The sequence below is a fragment of the Platichthys flesus genome, chromosome 1 (assembly GCF_949316205.1).
Source record: "Platichthys flesus chromosome 1, fPlaFle2.1, whole genome shotgun sequence".
In the NCBI taxonomy this organism is placed as follows: Eukaryota; Metazoa; Chordata; class Actinopteri; order Pleuronectiformes; family Pleuronectidae; genus Platichthys; species Platichthys flesus.
The window spans coordinates 15915011-15939089 of record NC_084945.1 but is presented as its reverse complement, the minus strand read 5'-3'; the positions used below and the strand labels follow the sequence as shown (position 1 = coordinate 15939089).

The 24079-nt window shown below is 41.4% G+C and overlaps 1 protein-coding gene across 1 annotated transcript in view; it reads left to right on the top strand.

Annotated features, from left to right (window-relative positions):
- Positions 1–24079, top strand: part of hipk3b (homeodomain interacting protein kinase 3b) — a 36907-nt gene that overhangs the window by 4074 nt on the left and 8754 nt on the right. The window contains exons 2-10 of the mRNA XM_062386866.1: positions 3513–4821; positions 15069–15192; positions 19866–19985; positions 20335–20421; positions 20851–21035; positions 21132–21291; positions 22725–22848; positions 22944–23065; positions 23578–23699. Of these exons, the coding sequence (XP_062242850.1) occupies positions 3513–4821; positions 15069–15192; positions 19866–19985; positions 20335–20421; positions 20851–21035; positions 21132–21291; positions 22725–22848; positions 22944–23065; positions 23578–23699 (2353 nt within the window). The remainder of the gene's footprint in view (positions 1–3512; positions 4822–15068; positions 15193–19865; positions 19986–20334; positions 20422–20850; positions 21036–21131; positions 21292–22724; positions 22849–22943; positions 23066–23577; positions 23700–24079) is intronic.

Below are 24079 nucleotides of genomic sequence, written 5' to 3'. Positions count from 1 at the left end.
TTCGACAACCTACTTCTGTGAGCAGTTGTAAAATTGCAAGATTTGTATCAGTCAAAACTCATTGAATCAGACTTGGAAAACCAGTTGTGTGTAGCATTATCATCACTATCGTTTGACATTACAACTATACAAGTTGTCTGTGACACCTCACAAAAGAGAAGCTGTAACAGCCATTTCATTAGAGTGGGTATTTCTGGTTACAAGCAGTCCCGTTGATGAAATCTCTCCTAATGAGCAATCTTTAACTGTATGTTAAGCATTTGTGCTTTTACTTTCTGAATGAAGATGACATGGACTGCAATAATTTAAAAAAGCCCCTGAGGATCATGTGGGTGGAAAAAAATGTGTGATCTCAATTCTGAGTTGAATTGGTCTTGGCTTTCCTTTTTACTTGAATCTTGTGTTCCCGGTAATGATCAGATTTTTTGGCATATTTGAGGAAATTCTGTTAGTCGTCCACTCCTTAATGATCAACAGTCTTTTTAAAGAAGACTTTTGTTAATTTAATATTTGGACCCCTACATTTTTATGCATTTGTTTGTTGTATGCTGTTAGCTTTATGTACTGAAAGAATTGATGATGCCAAGTGATGTTATCATTTTGATCATCTGGCCTTTGACTAAGTGTGAATGCTCAATGTGTCTGTTTTAATATGCTGAAGGATGACACACATTTAGCAGCCACCCTCTTTCAATGTGAAGTCAAGTCACATGGCCATGCACAGTTTCTACACCTCCTTACTGACTTACTGACCTGTGGCATGGGTCTGTGTGTGTATACAGCACAGTAGTGCAGTTTTGGATTGTTGGTCCTATAACAAACAAATCATTACTGTCTTTCCCTCATTCACAATCAAGTGATCTTGAGTAAGACCAGTATTAAGGGGAACATATGTAGTTTGTGGAACCATGCTCATACACACTTTTGTTTTGTATGTTGTAAGCTTTTTTAAATTGTCTTCAGTGACATTTGAATGGAAACATAACATTCTACAGTAGATTAGATCAGACCATGTATTTGTTTTGCCCTGTTAAGAAGAAATTGTGGTGGAGAGAGTGCTTCAATTGTTGTTTTTGTCCCCTACTCATAACATGCTGTGACTGTCAACACCTGTTTGTCCTCTCACCACCATCATTTCTTTGCCTAAAGGCACTTTTGGTTCATCAGTCAGTACCATTTGTTCATTGCAGACAGGTGGCTAGTGTTTATTTTCTTCTCAATTTAATTTTGAGTAGGCCAGGGTCAAAGGTTCAACTGTGAGCAATTACTTAGCAGATCAAGGTTTCTGGAAAGGTCTTGCAGCTTTGAAAAATGTAATGCGACACTACAGGAGGAGCCTGGTGGCTGACCAAGTCAGTATCTGGCTCCAGACGGTAATAATAGTAGCAGCTGCCATGCATTTGGCTTCGAAGCAACAAAGGCAGCCCACTTCATATCTTTGTGTCAGACTTGTATTTACCTTTGATTTGGTGATTGTATTTTTTTGGCCAGGGAAATAAACTCGTACTCAAGTTAGTTTTGTTCTGTTGAAATTGGGTGTTGTGTAACACTGTTCTTGTATTCAAATTCTAGACGTCCTAATTGATAAGTTGGTGAGAGTGCAGCCTACCTCTGTCTTTGGACTCTGGCACAAGACAGACTATATCTCCAGACCAGACAATTAACAGATTTATTTCGGAAGCAGAGTAAACACTCAGTACGTAATGCGTTTCATTTATAAGACGTATGTTTGTCTGTGCATCTGGCTGTGCACTGATGTCTGACATAGCAACTTTATTTTGAAATCCCATTAAGTATGATCTTCTGATATTCTCACATTCTACACTACTTGTTCTCTATTGACTACTAGACACCTCTGTTGCCCCCTAAATTACAGACAACACACCATAACTGAAGGATGTGTTAGAAACGGTCCCAATTAAACAATTAAAGGAAATCCCAGCACACACAGCACATGTACACTGTGGCCATGCTGGCACAGGAACAACACTGGTTGTGATTTTGCAGGGAGCTGTCTAGGGAATTGTTTGACCTTATCTTGCTGCTCAGAATAGAGTCACAGGGGGTGGCTCACAGCGTATGTTATCACAAAATAAGTGTGTTTTCAGTCAAGGGTATTTATTTTAGTAGACTCCACAGAGCCACCAACAGACTACACCCGTCACACTCGTTTGTCCTTATTGATGAACTTTTACAAAGCAAATTTTTTTAATGAATTGGGGAAACAGGAACATCAAAATGACGGTAGTACAAGTAAATCTTGTTTATACACAGAACACAGCACATTGAAAAAGTTTTGTCTGATTAGTTTTTTTATGCAGACAAACATGGGTCTGCAAAATCCCTATTGATTAAAGTATGGGACCTTTGGGGACCAGCTGCTTGTATCTCAGTAAATGTGCCTCAGAATGAAATTAGGTCATTGACTCCAGTTGTGCACACAAACGGTTTGTGCTGTAAGGAGAATTTTCAAAATGGCCTTATAAGATGAGCAGGATTAAGAAATTCATGCCACTCCACTGCTCCCTCTCTTCTACGCAGTGATTGAGTCTCTGAACAGTTTCAGCAAGATTTCTCCATGAGCATGAGTTGTTTTTTCCACATGTAATAGGAGAAGAGGGAAGAAAGAACCATATCTTAAGTAATTGTGCCTGATGATACTTTGTTAGTTATTTTTCTTTCTCTCTTTGTCTGTCTCTTTATTCTCTCTCCATCTTCATTGGTTGCCTAGAGACCTGCAGTAGGATGCATGGAAATGGCAGGAAAAGGTCAGGCAAGCCTTTGAGAAGTTAGTCATCAGCTGTGTGGAGGTGTGGTTGGGATTGCAGAGTATAGGGCAGAATTGGTGAAGGTGTTTTCGAGCACTCCACCATAACATACACTCTTGCTCTGATACATTAAACAAATGCCTGGGTGACAGGTGGTCGGATGTCAGTGTGGAACCACAATCAGTGAGGTCAGCACGTATTTATATTCACAACATGATTGGATCAGTGCTGTCAGTATTTGGGGTATAATAAATCAACTACATCTAGACTCATGGATTTTAAGCGGCTGATACAGATATAGGGAGTAAAAAAAATATATTTTTATACTATATGTCAGCAGATCTAAAAGAAGAAAAATGGCAATGATTACTAAGATGTCATTAACAAACCCTTGAGAACTTAATTGATTGTTTTACTGTTCACTCATAAACTTGTGCAACCATTGAAATAAGGAAAATTAACATCGAAATGTAAACATAAGTATATTTTTTTGCATTGTTCTTTACAAAAAAGGTTTTTATATTGGTATTTATTAGCGTACACATGCATAGACGGCGTAACGTCTGTGAAAGGCTTATGTCGGACCAAATTATTATTATAACTGATCTATTAGTGGGCCTCCAATTGTTATTATAGTTCTTTTAAAATGCACCATTCTTTGTACATCACGTTAAAATTGTTCTGTCTTGTTTTTGTTGAGCATCCAAACTAATGACCTGTTGGTTTGTTTCTCTTTGTCTGCAGGTATGGCCTCACAAGTCTTGGTCTACCCACCACACATTTATCAAACCCAGACAAGTGCCTTTAGCAGTGTGAAGAAACTCAAAGTTGAGCCCAGCAGCTGTGTGTACCATGAGAGGGCACACCCGCAGACTTATCTGAACAGCAGAAACCTTGGCATCGTGCACCCAACAAAACAAGCCCACTTGTTTGTGAACCGAGACTTTGCAGTGGGTGTGAAAGTACGTGGAGGACGTGAGTACCCGGTGCAGACAGTGGTGGTGCGTGGGGTACAAAGACAGCAGCCCAGTAAAAGAGGAGGAGGTCCAGCTGCGGCTCGGCAGCGGCAGGACGCAGGGGTTGTCCATTTGCAAGGCAAGGAGCAGCAGCAGCAGCAGCAGCAGGCAGACGCAGCAAGTGGGGGCAGCAGTGGAGCCACAGGAGCAGGAGGGGGAAGGGGAGAGGGCTGCAGTGGAGGAGGCGAGGGAGGTGGAGAGGAGGAGGGTGACAGAGAAGAGAACTGTGGAGGTTTGAACTCAGCGGACAGCTCGCAGCGATGTGGACTGAAACGTAAAAGTGAGGAACTGGATAATCGAGTGAGCACCATGCAGATTGTGGAAGAACTGTCAATGTTGCCCGCCATGTTGCAAACAACGAATGTGGGGAACGCATCCGTGACCGCGCCTGCAGCTGTGGTGGCTGGAGGGGGCCCCTCCAAACAGGTTGCAGGCCCAGGAGGTGTTGGTGCAGCGGGAGGAGCTGGAGGAGGAGATGGGGACTACCAGGTGGTACATCATGAAGTCCTGTGTTCCATGAAGAATACTTATGAAGTGCTGGATTTCTTGGGACGTGGCACATTCGGCCAGGTTGTAAAGTGCTGGAAAAGGGGCACGGGGGAGGTTGTGGCTGTGAAGATCCTGAAGAACCACCCTTCATACGCACGGCAGGGTCAAATCGAAGTCGGCATCCTTGCTCGTCTGAGTGGGGAGAATGCAGATGAGCACAATCTGGTGCGAGCCTTTGAATGCTTCCAGCACCGCAGTCACACCTGCCTGGTGTTTGAGATGCTCGAGCAGAACCTGTACGATTTCCTGAAGCAGAATAAGTTCAGCCCCCTGTCCCTGAAAGTGATCAGACCTGTGTTACAGCAGGTAGCTACAGCTCTTAAAAAGCTGAAGAGCATGGGTCTAATTCATGCAGACCTCAAGCCAGAGAACATAATGCTGGTGGACCCAGTGAGGCAACCCTACAGAGTGAAGGTGATCGATTTTGGCTCCGCAAGTCACGTGTCCAAAGCGGTGTGCTCCACTTACCTCCAGTCTCGGTACTATAGGTGAGTAGAAAACAAGAGTTTTTAACATGGCAAGTTTGAGTTCAGTTCATATAAAACATTTTTTTGGTCTTTGTTGGTGTCCAAAACACCACAGCCAGGTTAAAACATATCCTTCCTCTGGCAAAACAAGGAAATGTCTTCCATACTGCACAACATCCTGCCCATTCAGGACCCCATACCACATGCTGAAACATATCTGACCCGGCAGTGTTTTTATTAGCAGAGTTAGTCATTGTTGCTGCCTATGAGAGAAACATTTGTTTTGGAAGACTTCAAAAGAACAGGAGAAAATATATTCATTTAATTTTGTGAAAATTCTGGGTATGTTTGGCATAAAGCAAATGTGGTCGTGAGTATTATTAGAATTTACACCAACAATGAGAGAGAAAGACAGACAAATTCCAGACTGACTCACCTGCATTAGGTGCAAAATTTGATTCAGTCAAGAAAGATTGGGAGAGGAAATACAGAAAGCCAGCTGTGGTGTCTGGCATGGCTGTAGATACAATACCTTAGGTATATGTTAGACTGATGCCTTTGTTTCAGCTGGTCTTGCATGTGCACAAGGAAAACTGGCAGGATAGATTACCTTTTGCGTTTTGCGAGAAGTGTTCTGCTTTGTGTAGCAAAACAAGCCTCAAATGGCATCAACTGTAGAATAAGAGGCCAGAGTGATCACTTCACTGTACCTTTTACTCTATTTGCACAGATACTTTAATATGATTAGTAAATATAATGAAGGCCATTTTGCATTTATCATCTCCTTAAACGTTTAAAGTTAAATCATTCTATGTCGATAACATAGGGTGCATGTGCAGTTCACAGACTAAAGAATGAAAGACTAGATTTTAAGCGAGAGAAAGAAATGCATTGCATGCCAAAGCTGCTGCTGAAACTATGACGTCTGACGGTCTGTGTGAAAGTTAAAAATGTGAGGGTAGCCCGAATGAGCACACAGAAAATGGTGCTCCAAATTGTGTTGCACACCAAGTTAGAGATCTCTTATGTCAATATGAGAAGAATTGAAACATGTTTTGGTTCATTGTGAAGCTGGTGGGACAAATCAGAATATGGCGGGCTGTCAAGATAATTAAGAGGAAACAATTTGACACAATCTGCAGTACACACTTCTCGGCTTCTTGTCAGACTTTAAATAGCCAAAATCTCTCCACACCATTGAATTGCTCTGACCCTCCTTTTAAACAATGTCCTCGTCTTTGAAGCCTTGGGCTGTGTCCGTTGTGGTATTTTCTTCCCTAAAGCTCTCGCTCGAGTTTTCGTTAACATTTTCTGTTATTTTCTCTTTTATCTCAATCTCACTCCTGACGTTGTAGTGCACGGCTGCGGTAGCCCAGACATTAGCATGTGTGCTGCTGCCAGCTGCTACTTCTACACTCTATTATCCATTATCATTGGCTGTTCGGGTAGTCGTTCGAAACATGGATGGAATGAGCTCATTGACGTATTGACCATGTCTCTATATTTCTAGTTATTTTGCAATTATTATCTTCATCGTTGTATCGCCCATCCCTACTTCTGGACTGTAGATGGTTTTAATTCCAACCTTGCCAGCTGGTGTACCCTCTCTAGCAGAAGTGATTCAACCAAGTCATATCTTTAGCTGACTCATTAACTGTATGTCATTATGTATTGCTTTTATTTTTCCAGTAATGGACACTGGAAAGTAATGAACTCTTAACAGTCAATATTTATCCACCATACATACAGTCAGGATTCCTGTATTCTGCTGGTCACCCACTGCTGTAATGATATAGTGTAAATGCACATGATCACGCCAAAACCCCAGTTAACGTGTGCTAAATGGAGCCCATTGAAAAGGGTGTATTCATCCAAATCCAAGAACAATCCCATACACTGGCCGTGTATGCAGGTTTCATTAAAGTTTCCATCTGACACAGTGGATATGATTCCTTCTTATTTGGTCTCCGTGAAAACTGGATCTTTAATGTTTCACTCGTGCTTTACTCATAGAAGAGACATAACTGTGACCCAGTGTATGTTTTTTTTCTTTTCGTTTTCAGGTCTCTATTTACATACACAAGTAGATTATAACATAGTATGCTGCGAGATCTGTCAAGTCATCTATAGATAGCTTTAGAATGTAAGATTATTTTATATAAGTACTGTGGAGGGTACGCTACGCAGGATGTCATTTCTGCGTCAGCTTGATGCGTTGCACAAATTGGTTTAGTTGTGTTTTGACTGCCTGGCAATGCTAATGGCCATCTTGCATCTCTCTCATACTTGTACACGGCGTATGTCTGACCCCAAAATACATTAACTAATTTCTATGAGGTTTGATGCATCTTGATATGAGCAATTACAACTGTACATTAACTTTAATGCCTTGAAAGCTGTAATTTCCTATATTTGTCTAGCGCTTCTTCAGAGTGTCAGTAAGAGCACAAGGGAGAGCTGAGCTCTCACTACCGCGTCAGGTTTTTGTACAGAGCTTCAACAGCATTGAAGAAGCAAAGGAAAAGAGATTTTGGTTTGACAATAAAAAAATGCCACCAGCATGAATCATCAGACCTCTGTAAATAGAAATTGACATTTTTTTGTTAAATCTAGAAAAACCCTCACAAAGACTTGATTAAATGGTACTGGAAAGATTGACTTTACTCTGCAGTTTGTGTTAACCATTAACCTTCCAACATGTTTTATACTAAACAAACACAATCATTAAATCTGGAGGTTGTTTGTATTTAGATCACTGTCTTACAGCCTGGTACATTTTTGGCAGTGATATCTGACCAACTATAGATGTGCTCTACTGATGAGGTTCATTTGATGATTTTTTGGGTGCAGATTGTTAGTGAACATGTGTCTTCCTGAGGCTTATGAGACTGGAACAGGATTCATTTAGGTCAGTGCTGTAGTGTTGTATTTACTGTTGCTTTTTTTTCACTAAATTGAGAGAACAACACTTGCTTTGCCCCTACCTTGGTCACAATTGTATGAAAACGTTGGGGGAAAAAATAGTTGTCAATGACACAGAATGATTGCTTTCTCTATTCTCACACATTGATCATGGTTAAATGCACTTTGTGTCAGGAAGTTGCTCAAAATAGAGCTGTCGTACTTTGTTCTACTTTAGTGGGGGAGGAAGTGAGCCGTGCAGCTGCTTCAGCTCTTTGTCAGCACTGTCAAGCCGGAGCTTTGGTGACCAGCAATTTCTTCCAAGTCTAACATGGTTTTTTATTTTTATAAAAATAACTACGTCAGTACAAAAGCCGATGTGAGAGTGCAGGATCATAATGATACCTGTCTGCTTATACATCCCTTGCACTAGTATATTTTTGATGTACCAAAATAGCAGTTGCAGGGAAAATTTGTATTTTCCACTTCATTTGTATGTTCAACTGGTCACAGATGGAAGATATTTAACATAAATGAGTAGCAACACTTTACATACAGAAGTCAGATAAACAAATGATCTTTATTTTATATCATCATTTGGTAGATTATGGTGTGTTCAGACAAAACAAAGCTGCTGCATGGTTTTTATAGAAACTTCGTAATAAAGTTCTACAAATAGCAAAAATAGCAGTATATTTGACCAGTGAATGTGATAGTACTATAATACAAAGAAGTGAATATTTTCATTAATTTTAGGTGCAAGTCTTCTTTCAGGACAAATATTCGATAACAAAATGCTAATGATACAAAAAAATGTTGTCCCCCTATAGTTGGTAGCCCCTCACATACCGGAGAATGCAAAGCATACGGTGAGGCTCACAGCGTTGCTGTGGCTGAGAGTGAAGAGTTGCTTAAAATAGCTCATGGGACACCGGCCAGTGTGCTTTGACTTCTATAGATGGTGAAGCACATAGACAGCCAGAATGAAATAAGGACAGCTTGAAATACAAGAGAGCTCAGACTTGTTCAAGGTCAACTAGCTCTAATGTCAGCTGTTTTTATTTTTCATATGTTAATTTGTGTTTGTGTGCAATTGGTTATGTGCACAGCATTAAATGTTTGTAAGCCAGTAATGTTCAGTTGCTGGTGGATACCTCATATCCATCTGCCACTCAAACTAATACGTTTGACAGATTGCTCCTTCAGTTTACGTGCTTCTGGCCAATGGCCACGCGCGGTGTTCCAGCCATATTTGTAGAGTCAGCTTAGCTGGAACTCTCTGAGCTCAATAACGCCGCCAACATGAAAATGAAACCTTAATTATATTGATTTAAGTTGTAGTTTTAAATGTATCTTTTTGCAAATATTAGTGTATTATTATCATTCATTTCTGATGCACCCGCTGGAAGAAATGTTATTTTAGTCCTCAAAAACCATGTTTATCTTATTAACTGTATTGACGTGTTAGTTTTTTAAAATAAGAATATAAATCGGCTCGTATTGAATTATGTCCAATTTTAGAATTTAGTACGATTTTTATAAAAAAAAATGATTGTAGCAGATGGAAGGTATTTATGTGGACTCAGTGGCTTGTTATGGTTTGTAGTCTTTTTGTAAGCAGGCATCTGAATTATGAATCATGGGCTATTTAAATTGTACTGTTTATATCAACTTGTATTGTATTAACAAGAGAAGAGAGCATTTGATGCTATGACAAATTAACAGTGCAGTTTTTGTAGTTTTAAACTTAATCTTGGATATGAAGTGGTAGCAACTGGTGCTCACATGTGAAAGGCTCATTTTGCCTCCAACTGATTTGGTATCAGTCGGTTACACTGTTTCATGTTTTTAGCAAAAAATTATTTAGCTTTTGTTGTGCAGATGGTCAAATTGTTTTCATACAATATTGCCTTGTGGTGTTACTGGTAGGAATAAATGGAGCTGAAGGACAGCTTGTATGATTTCACCTTGGAAATGGCAAAAAGCTACAAAGCTGCCAACTACGTGGAAGGATATTTTGTTGTCAAGGCTATTAATGGCTGATTGGTTGTTACATGTATGATAAATTCAGAATCGGTTACTGGTTGTTTCGTCAACTGTGGGTTAGCTTCCATTTCTAGCTTTGTATTCATATAGTCAGTTATCTAATTATTTACTATACCCTCAGGAAGGGGTTTTTATCATCCTAAGCCCAGAGCTGAGAAACAGCTTTTGCCAATGATTTGAAAATAAGTCAAAGAAGCACAGTGCATCTTGGGAATAAACAAAATCCTTTTTTTTAACTCTGGCTCTTTGTCAACACATTAAGTGGTGTACATCTGTAAAACATGTCCAAGGCCTTGTATCGTTAATCTGAGGTCTGGGCGGATCAGAGTGCAAGTGCTGCCTCTGCTACACTGCCTGTGTTCTTCTGAATAATGCAGTGTGCTGAGGGAGTGTGAGGAATTACATTTCCTGGAAGAGACGTGCAGCGAGGCTCCATTCTTCCACCATGGAGTCACAATGGGGTCAGTCTGTGTTTGTGACTCAGCTCACGACAACTGTAGTGGAGGCCTGTGTAAAGCCTGGTTTATACTGCTGCGAATTACGACGCGTGGGCACGAGATGATAAGTCGTGGCCACGAGTTATGAATCTGTTCCTTAATAACAAGACCAGGGGAACTTGGACGAGAGATGAAATGTTTCAATTAATCACATGATGTTCCCTCTTCAATGGGCTTTTAGCATGACACACACTGTCTGCACTGACTCTGATCGAGGCAACACTGTGGTGGAAACCTTTGCATTTAATAGTTAATAAAAATATCCCTCTTCTCTTTAGCAATTGAAGACTGTGTGCACAGGCATATTTTGAAGACAGTATGTTTGTGTGGACTGTAGAGGGGGTGCCAAAATGAAACTATAAGGAGGGGCAAATAAATCTAAATGATTTCTAGGCCCTACTTATAATTCAAAATGGGAATGGGAAAAATGTACTTTATTGGTTAACCATCAGCAATCGCTGAGGGCTCTGACCTTTGGTGGTCCTCGCCTCTATTGCCTATCAGCACAACCCTAGTTTAGAGGATAATTTGTGTTTTTGTGTGTGTGAGATAATGGGCATGAATATGAAAGAGAGCATTTCTCTGCTCTACCACGGCCCTTCTAGCAAATAATAGGACTTGTGTCTGCTCTTTATTTATTTTCAGTTGAGATAAAGAGGTAAAACTAAAACACTTTGGAGACCTGCAGATTAAAGGAAAATTACATCTTTAGAAACATGGTTCTTATCATGAGAAAATATTGGTCTCAAATTTGTATTTGCGCAGTAGAGAGGACAGTGTGGGGATAATTAGGGGTTATGTTTTCTCTGTCCTTACATTAGCCCTAGCCCTAGCCCTATCGCAATAGAAGACCCATCTCCTCTTTCCATTTTTTTAAGGGAGTTTTTCCGAACATCAGCAAGCCACCTTGGAATCTGGCCATGCATCGTCTTTGCATTGCCTCTGCTAATTGGCTTGTGCCTCAGCCTCTTTGTGGGTGAGAGAGAAACAAACCAAGAGAGAAGAAAAGAGAGAGATGGCTGGAAGCAGGGATGCAACCGTTTGGTTCAAGGGGACAAACTGTTGAACTTGTTGACCAGGGAAAAACATGCTTTCATTGGCCAGAACTAATCCACAAAGGAGGAGTAAAATATAGTGGGAGCTTCAGGCTGAGAGGAGAAAAAAGCTTTTACCACTACTTCTGCTTGTTTGAGTCTTATTATGTGGCTGTTGCTGAAAATCATGCTTGCAGTTTAGGCTGCCGCACGCTAGATGATAATTGGGCAGATTTTAGACCGGACTAGCCCCTTGCCACAATTGCAGGGGCTACTCAGCCATGACTACATTCATTTTTACTGCAAAACAGAACACACAACGTGGGTCCTCCTCCATGTTTGTTTTTTGTCTAAAGTCAAGTTTCTGTGAGATTTCAAGGATCAAGAAATAACCACTGAAATTGTTTCCTACAAATGCCAAGTGTGTGGTCTGACGTTCTTACCAAATCGTACAGGGTGTGTTCGGAAGATTATAGATAAAAAATCTGTTTAATCTGTCATTATGTCTGTGGTCTCCCATGTTTTTTTAAATCGGTCAAGAGTTGAAAATCCTCTCAAATGCAGCAGCCAAGCCAAGCCCTTAGACTTGGCATGGTGGTGTGCCCGTGCTACGTCTGCTGTTACTGCTGTGCTCAGCATTGATCATTAGGATATGTTAGGGATGACTCCATTAAAGTCAAGCTAGCAGCCAATGCAGACTTGGTTCTCTATCACACCTTCTGTAGGGCCCTCACCAAAACTCAGTCATACACATTGAAACATGTCAGGAGAAAATCTATGAGAAATTAGTTTATTCAAACTGCTTTTATTCAACCTAATGAGCATCTTTTACACTACGTTATTCAGTTAAAGAAAGGTTGAATTTCTAGACATGAACAGTGAATTGGGGAATGTTTTTGGAAAAAAAAACATCTGACAATGCAGGAGAAAGCATTCTCTGAAGTTGATTTGCACCGATAACAGATGAGACTCCATCGAAACCTTTTAACACAGTGATATAGTAGAACTCATGTCTAACTCCAAGTCATTTATTTCTCACCCTCCCTGAAATGTAGTATTACGAGTCAACATCCCTGACATTCAGCCTATTGTCTTCCGACTGAGGAAAACATTTTCAGCACATTAGAGCATCAGAAGAAATGTCTGATTGCATTTAATGGATGGTAAATGCATTATTGTTTGCCTGATGCGTCTTAAGTTGATGCCGAAACCTCTTAAATATAAGACATTTTCTGAGAGAAGTCCATATCAAACTAGATACTTGGCATGCGGTGCAAACATCCACCATGATCATGCATCAAAATCCAATACTTTATTGTTTTGAATTTCCTTTATCTACCAATTACCATTACTTTTGCTACATATTGGGGATTTGTGCCTCTGTATTTAATGTACCTGCATTTTTTATAACTTACATTGGGCTCAGACTACAATAGCAGGAGCTGAAATCAGTTTGCATTACGAACATAAGGAGAATCTTCTATATAATCTTAAACATACCCACACCACAAGATTAGAATCAGCACATCACATACGACAGGTTATTATTTAAATGTATCTAAAAGCTTCTTATTTACAGGCACTAACCAGGTTTGTCTGATTTAGTTATATATACACCCATTCATTAATATTCTACATCAATTTATTCCTGTTGGAATCTATCTGTGAATGGAGTTAAAGGCAGGATGCTGGTCCATCACCTTGTTTTTGTTGTACCTGCCTGTTTCCTCTGAGGTCTTGCACGTGTCACTGAACAGTCATTCGTCTAGCATTCGGTGGCCCCTCAGCTTGTACGTCATATCCTCAGGATGGAAAATAGATCTGGTTTCACAGGAGGGCGGTGCGGTGTGGCTTAAGTTGCGTTGATAGGGCTGAGCCGTGCCAACGTCTAACCAAAGGGGAGAAACCTGCTGTTTTCTGTTTGGCTTTCTTTATTTCAGCATGTGATTTTACATGTTAAGGTTCCGTGATTGTCTACCATGCGAGAAATTAGTTTTGTGTTGCTACTGTGCTTTCAACAGGGGAAGATGAGGACAAAGGCAGATAAAGAAACGGTCCCTTGCACCCAGAAGCACTTATCCTAGGACAAACTGTATGATGACTTGCACTCCTGCTTAAGCACAGTATGCCCCTATACCATCCTTGGTTCCTGATGAATGCAAGCGTTCTGTTGATATGTGGCTTCCCTCTCCTCACTTCCCATGGGAAAACCTGTTCCTTTATAAATAGGACTTCTCTGTGAAGCTGTGATGGTTAGAATAACTGCCTGGTTGATTGTCTGCTGCTACAGCAGCTGTTGCTTGCATTTGTTTTGACCATGTGATAAAGTTTCCCAAAACTTATTTTGGCTGGTCTAAATCTCGCTGTTGCAATCCATATGTAGCTTCTGTCCCTCACTATTCAGTCCCCTATAGCTCTAAAGACGTCAGAGTATTTTTCCGTAGTATCCCCTTACACACTGCAAGTAAAGGTACAGTTGTGTCCAGTTTTGTGAAACCGCATTCTAACTAGAGGGTATATCATGTGCACTGAACTGAAGTGAAAAGTATTTCCATAGTTTAAATTACTCTGTAATGTTATTTTAGGGCTGAGTTCCTCTAAGCAACGCTGTAATCTATGTCAGCAATTAGGATATAATGACTATTGAAACTGGAATGGCATTAAGTAGAGCGCATACCTCCATCATGATATCACAACCTCCATTGCAGAAGAATTATAGTTATTTTCGTCAAGGTCTGTATATTATTCCCTGGAAAATTGCTGAAAATGCCAAAGAAACTCGCAATCGTTCTTTTATGTCTAATTGTAGGAGTGTATATGTAAATCAATCTTCCACCAGGCTTACAATGTTAGTTTTCTGCAGAAAATATGTATGTATAATAAAGACAACTAAAGGAACTAAAAGAAGAAAAATATCCTGGATCCACCTTCTTGTCCAGAACCGCGCCAAAATATAAAAAAACCCTGTATACCTCATGCTGTCAGTGCTCAGCCTACATTTATAGGCTGTTGTGTCCTAAACCCAGAGTTCTTGACAGTCATGTCAGACAGACACGTCTTACCTATATTGGAGCTGACAGGCCTGCGTCAGCACCAGCCGTCCCTGTGACATGGTATTACAGTGCTATTATAGATTTGCTCAAAGTAACACTGAGCCAGCACGTAGGTGAAGAAATGGTGACTATGCTTCTTATTCTTAAGCAACCTGGATCAGATACAAACAGCCTGTCAAAGCCCTGATCCCAGCCTGGCTGACCTGCTAACCCACTGGATCAGCCTGCTGATGCCTGGCGGCTCTAGTACACTCGCAACATTGGCTTGCGGGTCACTTGGCACTGTTACACATGTACCGAACAATCCCGTCTGACTGGCCTTCATCAAGAACTCTTTAACATTACTAATAATGGAGAAGTATTTGATGAAGCCTTAAGCTTACAAAGCAAAAACATTACATCCACGAGAAGTGACATTTTAGAGACATGGTTTGTTGGTGCTATCATGAACAAGTTGAGATATAAATCCCACTAGTCGTTTTTCTTTGAACTGCTGTCTGCTAAAGATTTAATCATTTAACATGATATAAGAAATTAGTTTAATTCCTTATCTGTTTTCTGGGAAACTTTCACTGTTTGAATCTGTTTTCATTCTGTGATAACTTTCATAGAAACAGATTTTAAAATTGGCACAAAAACATTTATTTCACATCTACAGGTCACATTTCAAATACCGTCATAATAAACATTGTTGTTCTGTAACGGCAATCTAACATGTGTGTTTGTCTGTTCCACAGGGCTCCAGAGATTATTTTGGGATTGCCGTTTTGTGAAGCCATAGACATGTGGTCGCTGGGCTGTGTGATCGCTGAACTTTTTCTGGGCTGGCCCCTCTACCCCGGGGCCCTTGAGTATGACCAGGTAAAAATCTATTTTCTCACCAGTCACTGTTTAGCTGCTCTTGGCTCATAATTCTCGAAGAAGTTCCTTTGTCTTTATCCTCTATTCTTTCATTCCAGATCTTTATTAAAATTCCCCCAGCATCTCTTACCTCTGCTTTCCCCCTCCCATGACTAAGACTCTCCTCACGGCAGTAACACCACATGATGGCACACCATTTTATAGTGAGCCTTCCCTCAGTTTATAAGTTATACTCACCCAACCGTCTATTCTCTCATAAATATCCTTGCTGACCATTTCCCTCCCACACATCCCTAAATCGTACGCGTGGCAGTCGAGGCATCATTCCACCCGCTGTTTCCACCGAGTCACTTATTTTTCTGGTTCTGTCTGTCTTTTTCTCCTTCTTTCCAATACCCCCTATTCTTTCCCATCCCAGCAGCCCACATAGGAGAGGCTTCAGTGTGTTTGTTTTTGAGTTTGCATGCCATCATGCTTTCTATTACAGGCTAGCACTCGGGTTACTGACTCAGATGTGGCTCAGGCTGTTCAACTTTGTGGGATTTGTCATTCATGGCTACTTCAGTCTGTATCTCCCCAAAGAAGTTGTGCAAAAAGCCAGTATGAAAGAGAAGCAGACAAAAGCTTAAAAAGGCAGTAGGGACATTGACCATCAAAGTTTAGGCTGGATGTTCTGAAGCCAAGACAAGAATGCCCCATTATCACGGTGTGTACACTTGGAAAAATCTGTTCTTTGAGGGAAAGAATTTTTTTTTAAATTGCAGGCAGAATGTTTGAATGGAGAAGGAGGCAGAGCACTCAAATTACTTGAAATAACAAATTAGTGCCGCATTTACCGGTACCCTGGTGATATACCTACCCTGAGAGCTGTACCAGCTGGCGTCTGTGCCAGTGAGCAGAGAGGCATGTTCTTGTGACCGATGGTATGTCTATTAAGAGCTGCTGGGTGCCTGCCCCTCCCAGTGAAGCCCTTACAGTGTCTTCCCAGGACTATACTGATCTGGGCTTATGTTGAGTGGCTTTTGCCTACCCGGGAGCCCTATCTACTCAAAGGCTGCCTAAAGAGCCTCAGTCAGATCCGGCTCTGTCCTATGCAGTACCCTACAGTACAGCACTCGGCCTCATTGCATGTTGCTCTCATAGCAAAGTATCTTTATGGTCTGGCATAATGTTTCATTCTCACCAGGACCAAGGCAGGATAGATAACTAAACACCTCCGAAAGAGATTTGACTTGAGTGCTGCAGCACCAGTCTAAATATGATAAATCTGTTTTTGCAGGAGCCAGCCAGCCTGTTGCAAAGCAGCTTTAAAGAAATCTGGGGTGAGCCTCCTCAATTTAGTAAGGGACTGCTTGCAGCTGATGGAGGGGGAGACCAGGGGGGATGGGATGAAGTTTGTATGCACAGGCAGCGTGAAAAACGATTTTAATAAACAATAAATTAAGTATTGAGAGGCAAATTCTGGAATAGGGTAGCACAGAGCATTCATCAGATAGAAATCTAAACCTACTGTATAGCTGCTTTCAGGCCGATACTGATGTGCTTTAAACCAAAACGCATGATTTCTGCTGTGGAATTTATGTCCTGCCCCAGACACCACCTCTCTGCTGAATGTTCTGGACATTTGACTCTGTTGTGAGCATGTCGGCCTCGGCCAAACTCACAGTGTGTTCTTTATGTGAGGGGCCAACTTCGGAAAATTGGATCTGTTCATCTGCTTATAGCGGATGAATGCATTTAAATCCAAATGCACTGTAAACACTGGCAGTAGAGGGTGGGAGAGGCCCATGGAGCAAAATCAAGCGTTAAATTGCTTTAGATTTTATCTTGCTGGGTCGTACATGGATCATGATGTTAGTGTCTATTTTTGTCAGTTGATTAAAATACCGACAGTGAATTCTGAGCTTTGTATGTTCTCCGCAACGACAGAACTGCAAGCACATCCCAGGGAAACCCCCATCTTAGCCGTGTGGGTTTGCAATTTCAATGAATGCTCATGATTTGTTTGTGGTTCTGACTGAACTCTGCTTTCATTGCCTCCTCCATTCGGTTAAACTCTCTTTCTTTGACAAATCTGCCCACTGACACAAAGGTTCTACATTAATTAGCTGAATAGGAAAACCAGCCAGTGCAGGAGCATAGCACCAATGGAACAAATGCCATGACTTTCATTTTGGTTCCTAGTGCTTTCTGGGTACTTTCATCTCATAATGAAGGCAAATACTCGGCCTCTTCATCACTCATTATTCCCTCAAAACATTTCAGAGAAATACAAAAAACATGGGCACGAATTCATAGTTATCTGCCCAGGTTATATCACAGTCTCTCCCAGCTTCACTGCTGACAGAAAAACAGAATCGATATAAATTGCTTTGATAATATTGATGTCTAGCTGTCGATTATTAGTGTACATTTACCTTAATTTGTTTGCTATATAAATATAAAACCATACTTAAAAATGGGAAGCTTGTACATCATTTTATTGCTTAGAATAGAAAAACCTACTCATGTCAGTAAACAGCTCGGCAGCAAACTACTGGTGTGAGGTGTCATCCGGCGGCCACAGGGTGATCTGGTTGGAGCTGACTGAGCCGTTGTCCCCCCCCCCCCTTCTGCATGGGGTCTTGTTCCATCCCACACTGCATATTGTATTTATAACCCTGGCTCTTGCTCTGCCCTCGTCTTACCTCATCCCCCCAGTCACTTCATCTTTTACTTCACTACAGCAGGAGGTTGCCCAGCTCCTTGATGCGGCAGTCTCAGCATTCAGTCGTCTCGTTTTGAGTAGCTATAATTAGCCCAGGAGCTAAAGGCACTGGTGTCTCACTCTCTCATATTTTTTGTTTTGTTGGGTCCTCTTAATTCAACTTTCAGACAGGCATCAAACTCCTGAAATTGTACAGAGTATGTGAGAAAGCAAATGTCCAAGTCAGTTACTCCGGGCATTTTCCTGAACTTTTCCTGCCAGCCTGGTCGTAAAATGTCAAGAGAATATCCAAGTGGGCTCATATGAGACTACAGCAGGAAAATGTCCTGAATATTAACAGCAAGTAAGTGGGCGTCGTGATTACGCTTTTAACATGTGACACCTAATTGAAAATAAACGAAAAAAATACAAATATTTTAACATAAAGGAAAAAGTGGACCCTTACACGTCAAAGATGCAGAAAGAGATGTCAACTTGGAAAGACGAGAGTCTAGAGCTGTTGGTCATAAGGGCAGACGCAGCTGATGTGCTGTAAACAAAAACGCATGATTTCCGCAGCAGAATATATGCGTCATGTTCTGTCTCCTCTATTCTCTACCCAGGCGCCACCCCTTGCTTGTATAATGTGACTTTTTTCTGTTGCTGGGAACACATCATGCTTCATACGTGCACAGCTTATCCGTATCTTGTTTTTTGGGCACCAGAAGGAATGTTCTGGTTGCTGAGTCTTTGTACACAGGGTATGTAGGAGGGTTTGGGTATGTTATCCTAAACTGAGCTGTTCTCTTAGTAATAACAGTGAGGCGTAGCATTGAAATGCATCTTATACAGCATGCATTGTTATCTGGCCTGCCATTAAAGAAAGACTGCCTTTGCTTCCTGTCTGCTCTGAAACAGGCCCGGGCTCGCTAAATGGTTGTTTTGTGAAGCAGTGGCTTTACATCAGTGATCTCACTGGTCCACCAGATCTCTGCAGAGACACACCCTCTAGGAAAAATAAGGGTTCTCCCATCACAAGACTTTAATCACGGACACACACTGCCTTTGTTTTTTTTTCTGTCTGTCGCTGTTTATATGATGTTGCTGAATTACAGTACAACGATAGTATAGATGGGTAAAGTTTGTTGGAAGTGACGGTGTCGGTAAAGCTTGTCTACGTTATTGAATGGTAGTGAATAGATGCGAGACAGAAAATGAGGGGTAAAGTTTTAGTCAGTTTAAATCAGCATTGACTAAATGAAAGGAAAATATTTGTAATGATATAAAGACACTATTATATAGCTACAGTGTGCACACTAGAAATAATGGAAGGAGTGAGAACATGCATATCTGAGGCCATGCATATTTGTCTGTCTTAAATCTGTATTTGTGAATTTCAAATATAGACTAGGGTACAATTTTGTAAATCTGTTAATCCACTACATTTGAATATGACGAGCAACTCTTCTCTCACTGTGCGGCTCTGTCTCATGGCTTCTAAGCAGCGCTGAATCTGTAATGGTTGTTGTCCTTAACACTTAGGTGTGATTGACGTCAGCGAGGCCTCCTCTCATAAACCTGTGTGTGACATTCTTGCCCCGCAACATCTGACTGACAAGCATCATTACCAAGCGAAGCCCTTGGCATTGAGACCATAGGATTATTGTTATCCGAGGTTATATGAAAAGACCCCGACACCTTTCAGAGATCATAAACAGGGGCTACACTCAGTACAAGACCTTGAGTCCATCCATTTGTCAGGAATGTGACATCTTTTAGGTGTCTGCGACCGTTCCCACCATGTGAACATTCATGCACATCCACACTCAGGAACCTAAAGCTCTGGGGGACATAATGGAGTGACGTCCCTGTAAATGACTTTGTAAATCATCATCGGTACAAAAAATAAGTTGCTGCTGTGGAGGAGAACTTGTCTTTCTTCTGTTCATGATCTTTCTTCTCACCCTTCTATCCTGATGTCAAACAGATTCGCTACATTTCTCAGACACAAGGTTTGCCAGGAGAACACTTATTGAACACGGGGACAAAGACGGCACGGTTCTTTCGCAGAGAGGCAGACTCACCGTATGCAGCATGGAGACTAAAGGTGAGTTGTATTCACACACTTAGATTTGTTACCAGTAATTAAAAATCAAGCATCCTATGGTTAAGGTCAGGAATAACTCCCATCGGTTTAAAAAAAAAGACTGGCTCCTCATAAAGAGGCAATGATACCCTTACTGAAACAAAGGGTGTTAGTCACATTGCTGCACATACTGGGAATCAGATTGCGGTTCTTCAATGACATTTTTCAATTACATTTTCCTAGTAGGTTACACCCAGAGGCTTTGGACATAGCCTGAATTAACTTACCGCTAATAACACACTGTTTTGATCATAACATTACTGCGCATGGTGACCAGCCGTGTCCTCATTTATGTTTCTTTTTCTTTTAGTCAACAGATGAGCACGAGAAAGAGACGGGAATGAAATCAAAGGAAGCAAGGAAGTACATCTTCAGCTATTTGGATGACATAGCGCACGTATGTATTTGCTGCTCAGACCACAATGAACTTAAGACGAGTTCAGGGGGGGTTCAATATCAAATGAAGACAGAATGTAGGTTACTAGGTCTTCACGGTAGTAAGTCTGTATGAACAGAAAAAGAGCACACACATCTTATTACAGAGAAAGGAAAAAAAGGGCCTGTAAGCGTAACTCCATCAGTAAAATACAAAACTTGAATAAAAAGAAATGGAGGTTCAGGTATTACTTTGTAATAAGAGACCACAGAGGAAATTCCCTAAGCAAACATCAATGCTTGTTCAGGTCTGTACTTTCCGAGTTGGAGGCGATTCTTGTGAATTCATTACTCATGATGAATAGAGGTTTATCATCCTTAGGAAATAGATATCTTAATAATCCTTGAGCCCTGTGAGAAGAGGATTTAACACCAGTGTTTTGGATTCCAGGTGAACTTGGTGATGAATCTGGAAGGTAGTGACTTGTTGGCAGAGAAGGCAGACCGTCTGGAGTTTGTGGGCCTGCTGAAGAAGATGCTGTATATTGACGCAGAGGAGAGGATAGCCCCTGCCGAGGCTCTCAACCACCCCTTTGTGACAATGCAACACCTGTTCGACTTTCCCCACAGCAACCAGTGAGTCCGCTGTGCCTCAAATTCTCCGACATGTTGATATTTTGACCTCCCTACATACGGCTTGAACTCTCCCACGTGTGTCTCTTCTGCCCACAGTGTTAAGTCGTGTTTCCACATCATGGATGTTTGCTGGACTCGTCCCGGTGCGTACGAGATGGCCAACAGAAATAAGGGTCCGTTTGTCAGACCTGTGACCACAACGGCTGCCGCCTCAGTAAACCATCCCTTCAGCAAGATGAGCGGTGTCCATGCACAAGTAAGACGTACAGGACATATTGATGTGCACTGGGTGTTATTCCACTCATAGTAAGGGCTTTAAACAATTATCAAAGGAAAATGAAAGGAACCAACTAATGAGTCATTTATTAAATAATTGTATATTTCATTGTATTATTCAAATAAATATATATATTACTCTTTCCATTATAATTGAATAGTCACTGATTGTAAGGGTAATTGATCATCTGCTCCTGTGAAGACTGTTCATGTCGACTATTTCCTCGACTTTATTGCCTTTGTGTATGCCGACTTGCCTGTCTTATTGCGTCTTTGCACTGCTGTCATGGCAACAAAATCACGTCATGTTTCTGAGGTCATGGCAACAGCGCTCATATCAGTGTTGTTGCTGAGGAGAAAAGGGAGAGGACCCTCTTATTCGGGGTTTGAGATCTTTTATAATGCAAAACACCGTAAAGTCTATTTCGAACGCTACGGTGATGAGGAGGAAATGTGAGATCACGACCATGTGTGACTCATGACTCATAAGACACTATAACAGTAACAGCGTACGTGTTTCATCAGTACAAAGGTAAGGTTAAAGTCTCAAGGCTCTCTCATTCCTATTCAGAATTTCAACCTGACAAAATAACACATGCCTTGCACAATAGAACTGCGCAATGAAAACATTTTTTTTTCATTGCGCAGTATAGTAAATAGTAAATCATTGTTGTTCATGAGGTTTTTACAGGAAAGCATTGCAGCTCTTTTAGTAATATCCTTTAAAAGGCTGCTTTGTGTTTACTATCATGTGTATGGGGGCTGGGCTACATGCAGGAGCCAGAGCGGAAACAACATGCGTCAAGTTCTCGTTATTCAATAAATGTGATTATAGCCAGGCATGAGAGCAGCGTGAGTGGTGAAGCAGAGGCACATGCTCGAGTGTTCCTTGTTTATCCCTCGGGCCTGTCTCAAAGAGCAAGTTGAACGTTGTCTGACAACCTTTTAGTTATGGAGATATTTAGGAAAAGAAGATGAATAAAAGACGGTCATCAACCCAAGAGCTGCCAGCCAATGTTCTGAGAGTTTGTCCAATTAAACATGTGTATCAATTTACATAAGATCAACATTGAGGGGGTTGACAAGAGAGGAAGTGGGCATTGAATAGGTTAAAAGTTTAATTATGTATATTGAACTACTTCTGGAGTGGAAGAGTCGATTGTTATAGATCACAATGGTGATCTACCACTGCTGAGCCAAGTGAGCCACTATCTACCTGATGAGAAGTCGGCGTTAACGTCTTAAGTTAACGCACAAATCTCTCAGTACAGATACAGGTTATTGTTCTGTGCCTGGCTGCAGAACAAGACTGCTCCTGATTTAAATGTCGCCCCCTACTGGCTGTTGAATGTCACTGTTTATCATTTAAATACCTTAGAAGAGTCCACTCATCTCTTGTTTTTCCTGTTTTAGGGGTTAGCTCCATCAGCCCCCTCAGTGATGCACCCTGGGATAGCACTGCAGACAGGAAGTGGTCAGTTTGGATGCAACGAGTCTTATCAGCAGGCCCTCATTCTGTGTCCCCCATCCATTCAAGGTAGGAGTTTGGATCTTATTTCATTTGCTTATGACTCATTTGGTGATGGGACTGAATGAACTGTTATACATTATTCCCGTCCATTGTCTCTGAAGGAATCCCCACCAACGTGGCTAAAACAGCAGGCTACTCTGTTCGAATGGAGACTTCTGGGCCTCTGGTCACTCAAGCACCCCCCATCCAGCCCATACAAATCAGGCCTGGAGTCATCACGCAGGTGAGGTTCTAGCTAGGATAGAGACAATGGAAGTAGAGAATGTAATATAATCATTTATTAGATATTTATCATTACATTTACATTTTTTGCAATCACCCTGATGTATCTCTATCCATCTACGTGTGGGATGGTGTGATGTATGAGCTGATTCAATTCAAAAATACTCTTGTCCCCTCAAGAGGAAATTCAAGGCCGACTGGAGAGCAAACAAAAGTGCACAGACAATTCATCCACACACACACACACACAACAGATGAGCCAAATCTAAAAATAGTTAGAAGTATAAGTTAAGAAAAACGCATAGCAAAACCATAAATGTCAGATTATCGGATTAATTATCAAGAGCATTCATCAAGACAAACTGACCAACCCTTGCACTGTGTCTGTGTACCAGTCTGACGGCCTCTGGAATACACACAACTTCCTATTAGTTGTACATACTGGTAGATGAAAGCATCACTCAGAGGAAAATTACTAAATAAAGCTGCTTTGCTTCTCTTCACTCCCATCAGGCCTGGTCCAACCGTGCACAGCAGATCTTGGTCCCCACTTGGCAGCAGGTGACATCAGTGCCCCCACCACAGACAACGTTGCCATCTGACACTGTGGGCTCTCAGAGATTGGGTGACTGGGGGTAAGCAATTTATTAGTGTATGTCAGGGAGTTGCAAAATAGCTGTGTCTCAATTTAGGGCTGCATCCTTAATCTGCTGCATTTGTCGACCGATTGCGTCACAGCGGTGCGACTAGACTGTCCCATTTCAAAGGCTCCTCCAAATGCGTCCGGCAAATGGTGTCGTTCGAGGCCAGAGAAGTGGAGGCTTCACCAGCTGGATCCTTCCCGCCTCAACATTTCTCAGAATTCATGCACTTCAGTGACTGTTTTTCTAAGAGGTAATGGTAGCAAAAAGCAGGGCGAAAATGTCAGAATTTAAGTATTAAGTACTTAACTGGTACGCTACACAATGGTAACAACAAACATTTTTAATCAACCGAAGAACGTTTTCGTCCGTAG